Consider the following 13,945-nt stretch of genomic DNA (forward strand, 5'->3'; position numbering starts at 1 on the left):
GTGGGCACCCCCGGCCGCCCCCCACCGAGGCAGCCCGGCTGCGAGCGGGGCAGTGCAGGGGGCGCGCCGAGGGGCCGCGTGTGCGCGCCTCGGGGGTGCTGGTGAGGGCACACGGGGCGCGATGACTCCCCCCGGCCAGGCCTGTGGCAGCCCCGGCGCCTTCCTCCGCCCCTCCGCCCCCCCGTCCCTGACGTCCTGAGCGCGGCTGCCGGAGCACAACGAGGCCCTGAGGAGTGCGGCTGCTCGGCTGAGGAAGCGCCGGGGGCCGCCTCCGCGCCGCCCGGACACCATGGGCCTGTCCGCGGGGGACGGGCGCGCCCGCAGCCCCAGAGGTAACGGGGACGGTGCGGCCACCCCGGGGAGCTGGCGGCGCTGGGCAGAGGGGGGATACTACTGCTTGCGGCGCGTTTGGGGGCTCCCCCGCCCTCTGCCTTGCCACCCCCTGGACCTTTTCCCTGTGCCGGGGCTGCTGCCTTGTGTTTTTGGAGGGGTGAAGGCCTGGCTCTGCTTCCTGATGGAGATAGCTGCGCTGGGGGCAGTGCTGCTCACCGCACAGCTTATCCTCAAAGCCGCTGGGCTGGCGTCCCCCGAAGCCCCCCCATCCCCGAGGGTTCCCGTGCGGGCAGGCTTCCCAGCAGGGCTTGGCACTGGCTGACATCCCCGCGGGGCTGCACAGTTGCTGGGGATGGGGTGGGGGGAACGATGGAACCGCTGGGGATGGGGGCTGGCGTGTGATAACTGTGCTGGTTCTCATCCCTCCCCACTCTGGCCAGAAGGCCTTTGGCATGGCTTCAGACCCTGTGTCAAGGGGGACGCTGTGGTCCCCCACAGCCGCATGGGTGCCTTTGGGAGACTGGGAGCCTCCTGTCCTCACCTCAACCTGTCTGTCCTTCATGAGATAGCTGCTGACTCACTGCTGAAGCCTCAGCCCTGCTGAGGGCTTCCTAGGTGACATCAGACTCCTCTCAGACCCCCCAGCACCGTGTTTGGGGGCAGCAATGGGGACATGCACTTGGTCTGGGGGACAGCCCAAGCTGGCAGGCTGGGTGCCAGCTCCCCAGGGCAGCCTTCTCACTGCCACAGCCACTGTGACAACACCAGTCTGCAGCGGTGGTATCTCAGGGGGGCCCTTGCAAAAGGACCCGCTTGCTGTCGTGCTGTCTGGCTTCCCACATCTGGATGTGCTTGGAAGTCAGCTGGCGGCCAGCTTCCTGCCTCTGGCCTCAGGGGCCCTTCCTGCCCCTCCAGGAGAGGCTTCCTTGTGCTCATTAACCCCTGGCTTCATCCCCAGATGAGGAGTGGCCAGAAGCAGAGAAGGCTGAGAAGCTGGCGAGAGGAGCCGCCCTGAAATGGGCTTCAGGGGTGTTTTACCGCCCTGAGAAACTGGAGGGGCTTGGGCAGTACCGGAGCCGAGAGACACAGAGGAACAGCTCCATCCGGTCCCGGCTGAAGGTGGGTGTTTGCCACAGGCCACCCCGTGGGTACCCGCAGCCTCCCCAAGCAGGGATCCCAGCCAGCATCCCCTCTCCTGTGCTGAGTCATCTTTGCATCTACTTCTGGCAAAATCTTGTCCTGTGGCTGGCATTTGGTGGAAGAAACACAATTGTTTCAGATAAAAGATCTGGTAAAAACCCCACCACCAACTCCTGCCCTACCCCTGGGCAGCATCTGAAGTGGTAAATGTGTCTCCTGTGCCTGCAGCCATCCTTCAAAACAAAACACCTAGGGCATTCAGCACATCCCATGTGTTGGAGCCAGTGCTTCCCATCACCATCCCATCCCATCACCAAATGCTTCCCTTCCCCATGGCTTGGGGGAGGCTAAGAGCTCCAGCCTGCCGAGCCCAGCAGGAGAAACACTGTCTACACACACCTGTACGGGCTGTCCCCAGTCCCCCGGCACACCTCCCTGCTCAGGGTGACCTTTTTTTGTTTAACCTGAGGAACAATTAACCACAGGACTCCAGTCTGAGCACCCCAACCTTCTCCTGATTATTTTGGAGATGGTTTCTCCTACCCTGACCATGGGCGAATTGTCCAGGAGGCAACTTCTAAGTGATGTGGCCTCAGAGAAAGCAACTTGCTTCTGGTGCTGCTGCGTGAAAGTGCTTCTTGGCGTCAGGAGCCGGGAGTTAAATGGGTGGATGGGGCATGCAGATGTGCCAGCACTGCTGCAGGGCTGGAAAAGATGGGAATCTATTCGGGAGGAGGGTTCCTGTGGCCACTGAGGTGCTTTGTGCCCTTAATACCCCTTGGGGGCACGTGGGGCCCTGTGACCCGGCTACTATTTTGCAGAAGCAAAGTAATCTTTTAAAACTGAAAGGAAACATCTGGTTACCGCTCACCCTGCTGCCTCAGTCACCCCAAAGTGATGCCTTTCTCCCACCTCATGCACAGTAGCCATTGTCCCCCTTGCCCCACGCCCATATGAGCCATTCCTGCTGCTGGAGCAGGTTTCCTGAAGCTGGGTGTGCTTGGTCTGATGGGATGTGGTCATCGCAGAAGGTCTGGGAGATGTAGTGATGTGATGGCATGGTGACAGAGGCAGGTGTGACTTTGTGGGGCTGGGAGAGCTCCTGCAAGAGAGACCTGGTGGGGCTGGGGCAAACGGCATGTGAGTACTCCAGCCTTGGGAGCTGCTTCACCACCCCTCCGTCCTCTTCTGCTCCCCAGTCAACTGTCCAGTCCTACCTGGAGGGGGTAAGTGCGGGGCTGGAGCAGCTGCAGTCGGCGGCCCAGGAGGTGCAGAGCGTGTGCCAGGACCTAGGGGCTGCACGGTGGACCCTGCTCGACAGCGCAGACTGCTTCCAGGGCCTCCAGCAGATGCGAGTGCTGATGGCAGAGCATGTGCAGCTGGCCTCGGTGGTCCAGGTGCTGCCTCAGCTCTTCTCAGGTAAGACACTGGGCCAGTCCTCGTGGATTTGGGCTGGAAGGTGCTGGGGAGAGCTTCAGTCCAACTCTGGGCTCTGCGCAGGGCTGGCAGCAAAGCTAGAGCAGGTTGCTCCAGCTTTGCTGTTCGGGTTTGGGAAGTCTCTGTGGATGCAGATACCATTGCCTCGCTAGGGCCTGATCCAGCACGGTGTCCCAGAGCCCCAGATCTTTCCCTCACCATCTCCCTGCTAACCCGCACCCATGGCCCTGGTGCCAGCCCCCTTCACCCCCCACACTCAGTTCTGGCATCTCTCCTCCCTCTCCCACAGTCCACGAGGTTTTTTCCCATATCCTGCAGCTGCTCCATGGGCAGCACCTTCTGGAGGCCCACGCGGAGCTCATGATGATGGAGCACCTCCGGGACAACATCCTCTCCCAGCTGCACCTCCGCAGGCTCTCCAGTGCCCAGGCAACTGTGCTGTCCTACTTTGGTGGCCTGCAGGAGCTCAACGAGAGCCTGGCCAAGCAGCTGTGGGACATCGTGGGCAGCAGCCTGCGGCTGGTGCGCGAGGACCCAATACTCTTTGTCACCGCTGTAAGGATCATTGAGCGGGAGGAGAAGATAGATGATACTCTGCTCCTGGAGGCCACCTTCCTGCCCCCTGGCCGCCCAAAGGGCTGGAGGCAGAAGTTTTACCACGTTCTTCAGGACACCATCACAGGAGCCCACTTTCATGCCAGCCGCATGGACGCACAGGGGCCAGGGCTGGCCAGGCACTTGGCAGCGCTGCAGAAGGACATCGTGTCCGAGCTGCGTGTGGTGAAGGACCTGATGGTCCAGTGTGTCCCAGCTCACTACAACATCCTCAGCATCTGCACGGCCACCTACCACCAGGCCCTCACCAGCCACCTCCAGGACATCCTCCAAGAGGACCTGGACAAACAGGCGCTCTTCCTTCTCCTCGAGTGGGCACTGCGTGTGTACCACAGGTCAGCACCAACCGAGCAGGGGAGCTTGTGGAGAGCGGGATTGTCCACCAGCATGCGGGTGGGTTGGGAGAGTGGCTCTGGCTGCCTGGGGATGACCCCCGGGAGGGCAGGGGGAGAGACAGGAACTCCTGGAAAATCCAGGTTCTTCCCAGCCCTGTCCCACCTCTGCCCTCCAGCCCGGAGATGATGGGTCACCCTGACCTTCTCCCAGAAGTGGACATTTCTGCTCTGGGCCCCCTCCTGTCCCCTGAGCTCGTGGATCAGATGGAGAGGAAATACGTGGTGAAAGTCAAGGTGGGTGAGTGGGACAGTCAATGCGTGCGGGGACCCAGTGACCACCACTGAGCCAGCATCTGCTCTGACAGCAGCAGGAGACCATGAGCCTGTGGGACAAGGCGCAGGACCCACTGCTGGGCTGTGTGCTGGGTCTCGGCGGGGTCATACCTGACTTCTTGGGCTGACCATGGTGGGCATCCATCCACAGGCTAGTGTGCTTGAGTGGATGCAGAGGACCCTGGAGGTGGAGTTCAAGGAATGGTTCAGGGAAGAGGAACCTGAGACAGACCATCAGGGCTTCTTTCAGTCAGCCCTGCCCATAATTGTCATGCAGGTGGGTCCCCAGCACCACCAGTGCAGCTGGGACACGGCCACACTGGGAGCCCCCAAAAAGGGAGCTGTGCCCTGCAGCCTCTCACAGACTCGTCCGCACTCTCCCTCTGCAGATGCTGAATGAGAATATCCAGGTGGCTTCCTTGATCACCAGTTCTCTGCAGCAGAAGGTCTACAACATGGCCTTGGAGGAGCTTGAAGCATTTCTGGGCCGGTCAGTGGAGCCCCTCAGACCCCTGCCCTTTCTCACAGACCCTGGGTCCCATGGCCAAGTGTCACAGGCTGATGGTGGTGATCTGCCACGGGGCACCCAGCACTCATCCAGGTCACAGGAGGCTTGGCAGCCTGTCTGCCAGTGTGACTACTGTCTCAGCCCTTGGGGGCCATCAGCTCTCAGGGTCTGCCTGCCCCAAGTGCTACTCCAGTAGCACCCAGCCCTGCTGCCTCAAGGAGGTCCAGAACGGGTCCCGCTGTCCCACCCTGCCCAACAGCCTGCCCCTCTCCAACCTGGTGGCAGAAGCTGGAAAGAGCCAAGTGAGCTGGGAGGGTTGTGGGAGGTCCACGTGCTCCCAAGAGCATCCCAGATTCCAGGTCCTTGTGGCAAGACGTGCGGGGCTCTGCCTGCCCACCATGGTTGACTCGCTGTGTTGCAGTCTGCGGGAAGCCCTAGTGCAATGTGGGAAGGAGCACCAGAAGGACCGTACTGTACCCAAGTACTATGTCTCCTACCTACTGGCCATGCTCAACAACAACCTGGCTCTCAGGTAAGATGCACCAGCACCTTGTAACTCTTGTAGCAACCTTACCACCCAAAAGGAAGCCACATCCTCACCACCCTGCTGCGGGACCAGTGTCCCCACCATGCTTCCCAGGCTATGTGTCCCCTCCCTTCTCTCCTAGCTCCTCTGTCTCCTCCCTGCACCCCAATGCTGCCCACAGAGAAGTCCCTGCGTCCCTCTGGGCTGCTCTGGACAGGATGCAGAAGAAAGCCTGCCAGCTGCTGCTGGAGGAGCTGCTCCTGGACCTCCAGGTATGTTTGTCCACAGCACCTGAGGCTGGCAGGGCTGCAACGAACCTGGCCCCAGCAAGAACAGCCCTATGACTACACCCCCAGGCATGGCTTTATTCCTGCCCAGAATCCCCACCGCATACCCCATGCCCTGGTATCATCCTGCAGACGTCTCTGCCAGCCTGGCTCCTAGGCTTTGGTAAACTGCCTGCAGCTCGCCCAATGTCTGTTGCGCAGCAGCACTACCCTGTATCTCTGGGGCAGATGGCTTGTGGCCCCCAAACTGCCAACCACCAGAGACCAGGAGCCACAGCCTGCCCAGGCTGCCTCATGCTCCTTTTTATGGCTGTTTCATGGCAGAAAACCAACAGTAGAGAGGCAATGTCTGTGCGGAGGATACAAGCACGTGTGACTGCCTGAGTTGTTTCCTGCCAGTGTAGTCAAATTTAGCTTTCCTGGAGTCTGGACCAAAAATCTGGAAAAATTAATGGCATTGCTATGTAGGGCTTGAATGGCATGAAAACAAAGGAGCAGCTAAAGGGTCAAATGCTCGCAGGCAGCGTGGAGACTGCTGTGGCCCCAGTAGAGACATAGAGGGAATGTCTGCCTGCAGGCAGGAAGACAGGCAAGGACAGCAGGGCAGGAGATCAAAGCCCTTGGCCAAAGATATGTCTACACAAGGGAAGTGGAGAGGAGTGGAAATTAAAAATAAAATTAGCAGGACAGGCTAAAAGCAAGTGTGTGGATAACAGCTTGGTGCCCAGACCTCAGGTGCTACCCTTGAATGGGGCATAGCGACCCAGATAAAGCCCCAAAACGTGGATCTCTGGGTGTCAGGGAGGGGCAGTTCCATGATTTCCTGATCTAGACCGCTCTTCTGTTTCTCGTTGACTTTTGGCTGGCAGCAGGAGCCTGGGGGGTTTGCAAGACAAAGCAGCCATGCTGCCAGGCAGCAGGCAGGCAGTGGCTCTGGTATGTCGTGCCACCCTGCAGCTGGCAGGTGCTGTGAGAGCGATGTGAACCGGGGCACTGTATGCGGCTCCTGTGCTTCTTTCAGCCCCTCTGCCTGCAGCTGCCTTCCCGCAAGTGGCTCTCCGGGTCCCAGCTTGTCAGCAACATGTGTGAAGTGATTGACAAGTATGCAAAGGACTTCTCCCATGTCAGGAAACCTGTCTTCACGGTACAGTTGCTGCAGGGGGTCCTTCGAATGGCTGCTTGTCTGTAGGGCAGGGAGGCTGGGCAGTTGGGTGCCATGCTGGGGCGCAGGGGATGCAGTTGCTGCTGGGTTTGCCAGAGGGCTTGCATCCTCCGGAGCAGTCCAGAGGGCACCGCCATGCAGAGGTGTTCAGGGTTTCCTCAGATTCACCTACTTTCTCTGTCCCTCTGTCTGGGGGCGCTTCCCAGCAGGTTGTCCCCATGGCTTGGTGTTGTATCCAGCCACCTTCCCCTCTGCCTTTCCCTGGGCAATTGTGGTCTGACACCCAGGCTGTGCCCAGTGCTAACAGCTCTCACCTGCCCAGCTCCTGCTGATGGAGAGCGAGCTCCTGGTGGCGAGCCAGTACCTTCGGGCACTCATGCAGAAGAAGATGGTGTGCAAGAGCGAGGAGGAGCGGGGCCAGCTCTGCCACCGCCTGCTGCAGGACGCCACGCAGCTCCGGGAGCTCTTCTGTGGACTGGTGAGGGGTGCCTGGGTGCGGTGGGGAGCCACGGCTGTGCCACGGGAGGGGGTCATCGCGCAGCAAGGTCAGTGCAAGGAGCTCGTAGCTCACCTCCATGACTCTCCTGCTCCCCTCCAGCCCACAGCAGATGGGGTGGGTACATCAGCCCATGAACAAGACGTGGCTGTTACGCTTGGGCAGCTGTGAGGCCAAGAGGGGAGGAACTGGCTGCATTAGGGACTTGGGGGACCACCTACCTTGCCCGGTGAAGGTTGATGAGGCTGCAGAGTCATGAGCCAGCCCCAACAGGTGGGACATGCTGAGCAAGGAGGCAGGAATTGCAAGGGTCCAGGTCCCGACATGGGCACTGAGGACTGGGCTGCATCTCACCAGCAGCCATGGTGGCCTTCTGGTCTTACACGTGGGGCTGCTCTCCCTTGCAGGGTCTGGACCAGAGCCAGCAGAGCCTGGAGGCTGTCTTTGCTCTGCGGGAGCTGATTTGCCTCAAAGACCCAGCGCTGCTCAGCCTGGAGGTGCTGGGCTTCATCACCAAGTACCCTGATGTCAGGTAAGAAGCCCCACTGTGAGACGTGGGAGGTGTGAGTGTGCCCAGGGAAGTGAAGCTTGGGCTGGACCCTGTGCAGTTACACTGCAGGGCAGGCAGAAACCTGAGCTTTTTCCCCCTGCCTCCCTGCGGTTTCCTTTTCCCCTGCTCCAGATTAGAGGGGCTCTTGCAAAGTCCCAAGGTCAAAAATACAAAGGAAAAAGCAATTCTGCTGTGGCATTCACCCATCTATATTTGGTAGCCAAACAAAATGTGAGAAATTGCAAAACACCAAATTGGAAATGTCAGAATCAGCTGAAACCCAGAAAATGTCAAAACCAAATTCACAAGGTTTGTGGAGTTATTTTCAGGCAAATTTTAAAGTTTGGCTGGTGCAGAGTACCAGCTCTCCCCTGGGCTCAGCTCAGCTTCTCTGGATCATGGGAGGTTTGTGGGACATGAGCATTGTGGACAGAGCTGTGGGCCAGCAGCACCTGGACTCATCTCTTGCTCTCTGCCCAGTGATGAGCACATCTCCACCTTGCTGGATCTCCGGGGTGACGTCTCCAAGGAGGTGCGGCACGTGGTGCTGGAGATGATGGCGCAGCACCCCCAGGTCCTGCCCGAGAGTTACCGGCCCATCTTCAGCACCATCCTGGTCCCTGTGCCGGAGCTGCCCTTCTGCCTTCGCAAGGGCAAGTGTGCCTGACACTGTGCCCCACAGCCTGCTCCCCGCTCCCCCCCACGGACGTATGGGCCACACAGGACACCTCCGAGGCTGTGCTTGGGGAGAACAGAGGTAACATGTGGCATCCCCTACACACAGCACCTTGCCCTGTGCTGGGGACAGTCTGGATAGATGCCATCCTCCTCTGGTCTTGCCTCACTGAGCTGGCTGTCTCCTGCAAGTGCCAGTCCCAGGGGACCTGGGTCAGGAGAAAGTCAACCCATTGCTGAATTGCTCATTGAGGGCTGCTCAGGTCTGGCCTATTGCCTGCAGGAGAAAGAGGAGCCACAGAGCAAAGGACAGGAGGCTGCAGCTGGGGTAAGCCCACATCTCTGTGGGGCCACAGAGGTATTTGGGTTTCCCTGAGTCTCCAGACGGCCCTCTGGGCCAGCGTGTCCTGGCCATGGCGTCTGTTACTACCCCAGCGCCAAGGCAGACTGGAGCTGTGCTAGACCCAGGCTTGCAAGGGGGCTTTGGCCACAGGAGGTCTTCCTCTGGTATGGCTCAGCCCAGGTCTGATGCCGCTCACCCAGCCTGGGCCCTGCAGGGACAGTGATGGGCAGCTCATCATGGCCCACAGCCACAGAGAAGGGCACAGGGAAGTCTCACCACCCTGGGTAGCGCCGTCAACCCTATCCCTGCCGGTGTGAAGGAATGGCTCCAAGTTCCTGCCGACCTGCTCGGCTCCTGGCATCTGAGGCAGGACCTGGGGTCTGAGACTCTCCAGCCTCTCGGAGATCATGGTTGTGTCTCGGGTGTCGAGCAGCCTCCTGCCCCCAGGTTCAAGTCCTGTCTGTGATGGGCAGCACCGCCCTGGGCACTGGCTCTTCCTCCGTCCTCCACTGCTGTCCAGTCCTTGGTCACCTCCTCCCCAGGTGCCACACGAAGAGCAGGAGCAAAGCCTCTGCCTGCATCCTTGTGCCCAGCCCCTGCAGCATCCTGGGAGACCTCCATGCTCTGCCACGCTTCCTCCCTTGTGGCAGGCCGGGTCCTGCTGTCCTTGCCTGTCCCCACTGCCAGAAATAAAGGCCTGAGCTCTGCAATCACTCACCAGCGTCCAGGCACTGCTCTCCAGGGTGTGTGGGTGGCACAGAGAGCATGGCACCCATCCCCACACTCAGCATCACCCCTGCACCCAGTGCCATCCCAGGAGCATCACCTAGGGCCATGGGGGATGACGGAGGCACTACCTGCGTACCCCCTGTGCCCAGGATGGAGAGCACCATGCAGCTCCCCAGCTTTTGCAGCCCTGGGGGGAGGGGTCAGGCAGCTGCAGTGCTGGGGGATGCTTGGCTGGTGGCATCAACCTCAGCTCGGGGAGGTGCCCACTGTCCTGCTTGCCCAGCCCTCCACACCGGCCACAGCTCCCGCCTGCCTGGGAAGGTGTCTGTCCCCCCCAGCTGCCACGGCTGGCGCTGGGACACGCTCACCTGTGCCGGGGCTGAGGGTCAGGGGGTGGCCCTGGGCCCTGGGAACGTGCAGCTGGGCTCGGGCTGGCCCGGGCTTCGTGGCCACGTGGGGAAGCATCCCTAGTGCCAACAGATCTGAAGCGGCCCTGGGGGCAGGGTGACCTGCCACCCTCCCAGGCATCCATCTCAGCATGTACAGCCCCACTGCTCCCCCAGCTGTGTGCCCACAAGCAGCCCCCCGTGCCCCCAGCACAGCCCTGGGTGCTCTCCCTCTCCAGCTCCATGGTGAGAACTGACATAACTCATTCCAGCGATAACCCTAGCACCCTGGGATGCCTCTTGGCAGCCTGTTCCCACCACCCTGCTGGCATGGGGTGAGGTACGTGCCAGGTTTGGCCCATCACTGCTGCCCGCAGCTGGCAGAAGGCAGCAGGGGGACCTTGACCCTGCCTAGCCATGAGCCATGTGGCTCCTGGCCACTATAAAGCCCGCGGCCCTGGGGCCACAGCCATCTCCTCCCAGGATGGCGTTGCTGTGGGCAGTTGCCTGCCTGGCCCTTGCCAGCACTGTCTCAAGTAAGTGCTGCCCGCGGGCACAGGGAGGTACTTGAGGTGCAGCAGGACCGGGACACCCCAGGGATGGTGACACGGAGCTGCTGTGCACAGGCAGCCCCCGTGTGCATGCCCTGAGCTTTTGGGGTTACTGTTGTGCCCCTCTGCCTCCCCGCCAGGCTGTGGGGTGCCCGTCATCAGCCCCTCGGTGCACTACAGTGAGAGGATCATCAACGGGCAGAATGCGGTGCCCGGTTCATGGCCCTGGCAGGTGTCCCTGCAGGTACGGCACTGTCCCGCTCCCCAGGCAGGGTTGCTGCCCCAAGCACCACGGTGGCATGGCATGGCAAGCCGGGCGCCAGGGGTGGGAGGTGGGTAGGCACCAAGGGGGCCCATGAAACCCTCTGCCTGTCCCCAGCTTTGTGGGGGGCTCAGCCCCAGCTCTTCCTCCCTCTTTCCACTGCAGACACGCTCGGGATCCCACTTCTGCGGCGGCTCCTTGATCAACGAGAACTGGGTCATCACGGCTGCCCACTGCGAATTCAAGTGAGGAGCGATGTCCAGCCAGCCCACGCCAGTGCCACCCAGCAGGGACAGGGGCATGCGGCATGCTGGGCATCGCCAAGTGGCATTTGGGACAGCCTCGGAGGCCAGCACCCGAGGAACTGAGCAGCCCGGGGCTTCCTCCCTGCGGTGCCTTCCCTTGGGCACACAGTGCCTTGTGCCTGTGGCAGCCCCAGTGCTGTGCCCACCCCGAGTGCCAGCTGCGCGTGTCCCCCTGACTCCCTTACCCCTTGCAGCCCGTACTCCCACATCGTCGTCCTCGGGGAATATGACCGCAGCTCCAACGCAGAGTCTGTTCAAGTGAAGACGGTGTCCAGGGTGAGCCAGGCTGAAGTGGCTGCAGTCCTGGGACAGGGCTGCAGCTCTGCGCTGGGGCTGCTCCTGCAGGGCAGGGATGGCGTGTTACACAATTTCTCGGCAGGCCATCACAAACCCCAGCTGGAACCCCTACACCTTGAACAACGACATCACCCTGCTGAAGCTCTCCTCGCCTGCCCAGCTGGGACCCCGTGTGGCCCCTGTCTGCCTGCCCCCCACCAACCTGGCTCTGCCCACCAACCTCCAGTGCGTCACCACTGGCTGGGGACGCACCAACACCAACTGTACGAACACCGCAGCTTCAGGGAGGGCCGTGTGTGGCCACCTCCCTTCTGGGTGGCTCTGCAGGGTCTGGGGGAGCCCAGGGGCAGTGTGTGTGTGTGTGGGTGCATTGGTGCAAGCACAGGTGGAGGTGGATGCATGCCAACCCCAGGGATGACTGAGCACGGGCACCAGCCCGCCCTTGCTTGGGACCGCTTGCACGAGGCGATCCCTCCTGGGGCAGGGGGGTACACTGGCACAGAGGGGGAGGGCGCTTTGCATGGCAGCACCCACGTGTTTGGAAGCCACAGTGGGAGCTTACCCAGGGTGCCTGTGTGCTCCCAAAGGCTCCAGGAGACCCGCCAACTCCAGGGCCATTTAATGGTGCTTCTTTCCCCCAGCCCAAGCCTTGGCAGTCCGCCTGCAGCAGGTAACTCTGCCCTTGATCACCCTGAACCAGTGCAAGCAGTACTGGGGCAACCGGATCACCAGCTCCATGCTCTGTGCCGGCGGGGTCGGTGCCTCCTCCTGCCAGGTAAGGAGCCAAACTCCCGCTGGAGGAGGAGGAGGACACGTGGGGTCTTGGGTCTATGGAGCCAGAGATGTCGGCTATAGCGCCCGGCCGCGGCCGGGGTGGCAGGGACCAGTCTGGAGCACATGCTGGGGCCACTAAGCAGGAGGTGTCTTCTCTGCAGGGTGACTCTGGTGGCCCTCTGGTATACCAGAATGGGAACGTCTGGACCTTGATTGGCATTGTCTCCTGGGGAAACAGCAACTGCAATGTCCGCACGCCAGCCATCTACACCCGCGTGAGCCAGTTTCGAAACTGGATCGACTACGTTGTTTCTCAGGCATAGAGCTGGTGACAGAGGGATCCCTTCGCCGGGTGCTGCTCCCGGCGTGGTGAGCTTGGCAGAGCTGGCAAGGGGCTGAGCTGGAAGCAAGGCGCCTCACTTTGTAATAAAGCATCGGCATTTGTGCCAAGCGCTGCCTCTGGCTCCTTTCCCCTTGTGAAGCAGGCCGGGATGGAAGGCGCAGGGGGGGCCAGGGCACCCCACGCTCCTCTCCCAAGCCGCAGCACTTCCCAGTGCCGGAGCTGTGCCCAGCTGGGACCCGTGGCAAGGGGCACAGCCAGGACACGATGCGTAGGTAGAGAGGGAGCAGGGCTGGCAGAGGCTCCAGGGCTGCTCAGGGGGTCTTCATGTACATGGACCTACACCCTGGCACCAGCCCAGAGCCCACCACAGCGCTGAGGGTGGGCGAAGTTACCTGTACTGGTCCTCCCACCGACCGCAAGGTCTCCAGCACCAGCTGGCCCCACCAGGGCCTGTGGAGCTGCAGCTCAGCACCCTCCCCAACTCGCGACGGAGGGTGGGTGCTGGTGGGTGCACAGGATCTTAAAAGATCCCTGGTGGCAATTTAAAGCCATGTAGCAGGTTGGGAACACAGAGCTGAATGGGAGAAGAGCCGACAGCAGCTCCAGCTCTTCTGGAAGGTGGAAGGCAGCGGCTGGAGAACAGCACGCTGCTTCATGTGTGCAGATCTGCCAGGTAACAGAGCGGGGAACTGAAGGCCATCCCAAAGGAAAATGTGAAGCAGGAAACAAAATTCAAGGCCACATGGCAGGTTTTCAGAAGAAAGCTGAGTTTTCACCCAAAGAGATTCTTGAGGCAATGGCAGGTGCAGACCTTGCGAGGTGACATGCGAGTAAAAAGACACGTCAGTGAATTACCACCTGGTTCCTGGCAGCTCAAAATAAGAGCTGGTCATGAGGACACCGTGGAGAGGAGCAGGATCAGACTGACCCAACACAAGGTGTGGGGTTTTTTTTCTTTATCAGTGATGTGATTGTGATATAAAAGCTCTACTGTGTTAATCACAGCCCCCAAAATGTTGTCATCACTATGAGGCAGTTGCAGAGAAAGCATGATGCTACACAGATATACCCATGGGAAGGGATATAAACCATGAATGGAGGGTACAGACAAACGGTCTGGCCCCTATGCTTGAGTAAAAAAAAAAAAAAATCACAAACAAAAACTTCTCAAGTGCAGCCCAGGGCTCAAAGTTTTACTTTGGATGGGTAAAATTTAGCTTCGTGTAGTGGTTTTCTCTGCAGGGAGCAAGAGCAACTGGAGCAAACTCACAGCAGGGCCCTGGGGCTTGCAGAGAAACCTGTGAAGCTGCTGGCTCGGGCTCCTTTGCCCTGGAAAGCCCCTCTGGGACGTAGGGGAGAAGGGCACAGGGCTGAGCGAGCTCCTTGCAAACCTCCCCAAAGGCCAGCAGCAGCAGTTGGACCAGTACACACCGGTCCTACTGGTCTGCCTTGACATTTAGAGTGCTTGCTCTCTGTGGTACCTGAAATAAAACCCACCACATGAAGGCAGCACACTTTTTTGGCTTTAGTTAGCTCCTCAATGCCCTTACAGACAGCT

General features: G+C 60.4%; 2 protein-coding genes across 4 annotated transcripts; both read left to right on the forward strand.

Moving 5' to 3' along the window:
- The first annotated feature begins 192 nt into the window (after window positions 1-192).
- Window positions 193-9,453, forward strand: EXOC3L1 (exocyst complex component 3 like 1). Of its 2 annotated transcripts, XM_005229185.4 has the most exons (13): window positions 193-332; window positions 1,292-1,452; window positions 2,673-2,892; window positions 3,200-3,860; window positions 4,037-4,154; window positions 4,345-4,470; window positions 4,583-4,683; window positions 5,123-5,233; window positions 5,370-5,499; window positions 6,536-6,658; window positions 6,999-7,154; window positions 7,580-7,704; window positions 8,203-9,453. In XM_005229185.4, exons 1-13 carry the CDS (start codon window positions 290-292, stop codon window positions 8,387-8,389), a joined length of 2,262 nt encoding a protein of 753 aa, XP_005229242.2. In that variant the 5' UTR covers window positions 193-289; the 3' UTR covers window positions 8,390-9,453. The 2 variants fall into 2 exon arrangements, with proteins under 2 accessions (XP_005229242.2, XP_027637522.2); XM_027781721.2 differs by lacking the exons at window positions 193-332; window positions 1,292-1,452 and having other exon boundaries at window positions 2,709-2,892; window positions 3,229-3,860.
- A 145-nt stretch (window positions 9,454-9,598) lies between these two features.
- CTRL (chymotrypsin like) lies at window positions 9,599-12,494 on the forward strand. 2 transcript variants are annotated; one of them, XM_005229214.3, is made up of 7 exons: window positions 9,599-10,391; window positions 10,547-10,650; window positions 10,834-10,913; window positions 11,168-11,249; window positions 11,353-11,533; window positions 11,912-12,045; window positions 12,206-12,494. In XM_005229214.3, exons 1-7 carry the CDS (start codon window positions 10,280-10,282, stop codon window positions 12,365-12,367), a joined length of 855 nt encoding a protein of 284 aa, XP_005229271.2. In that variant the 5' UTR covers window positions 9,599-10,279; the 3' UTR covers window positions 12,368-12,494. The 2 variants fall into 2 exon arrangements, with proteins under 2 accessions (XP_005229271.2, XP_055674762.1); XM_055818787.1 differs by having other exon boundaries at window positions 11,168-12,045; window positions 12,206-12,341.
- Window positions 12,495-13,945: the final 1,451 nt, after the last annotated feature.

Source organism: Falco peregrinus, chromosome 14 (assembly GCF_023634155.1).
Source record: "Falco peregrinus isolate bFalPer1 chromosome 14, bFalPer1.pri, whole genome shotgun sequence".
NCBI lineage: Eukaryota > Metazoa > Chordata > Aves > Falconiformes > Falconidae > Falco > Falco peregrinus.

What these genes read in the sequence shown, in the direction of transcription:
- EXOC3L1 (XM_005229185.4), top strand. Translation starts at nt 290, where the DNA reads ATGGGCCTGTCCGCGGGGGACGGGCGCGCCCGCAGCCCCAGAG. An exon ending in CTTGAAGCATTTCTGGGCCG is followed by an intron (nt 4,684 to 5,122) that starts GTCAGTGGAGCC and finishes GCTGTGTTGCAG; the next exon opens with TCTGCGGGAAGCCCTAGTGC. An exon ending in TCAGGAAACCTGTCTTCACG is followed by an intron (nt 6,659 to 6,998) that starts GTACAGTTGCTG and finishes TCACCTGCCCAG; the next exon opens with CTCCTGCTGATGGAGAGCGA.
- CTRL (XM_055818787.1), top strand. Translation starts at nt 10,280, where the DNA reads ATGTGGCTCCTGGCCACTATAAAGCCCGCGGCCCTGGGGCCACAGCCA. An exon ending in CCTTGCCAGCACTGTCTCAA is followed by an intron (nt 10,392 to 10,546) that starts GTAAGTGCTGCC and finishes CCTCCCCGCCAG; the next exon opens with GCTGTGGGGTGCCCGTCATC. An exon ending in GCTGCCCACTGCGAATTCAA is followed by an intron (nt 10,914 to 11,167) that starts GTGAGGAGCGAT and finishes TACCCCTTGCAG; the next exon opens with CCCGTACTCCCACATCGTCG.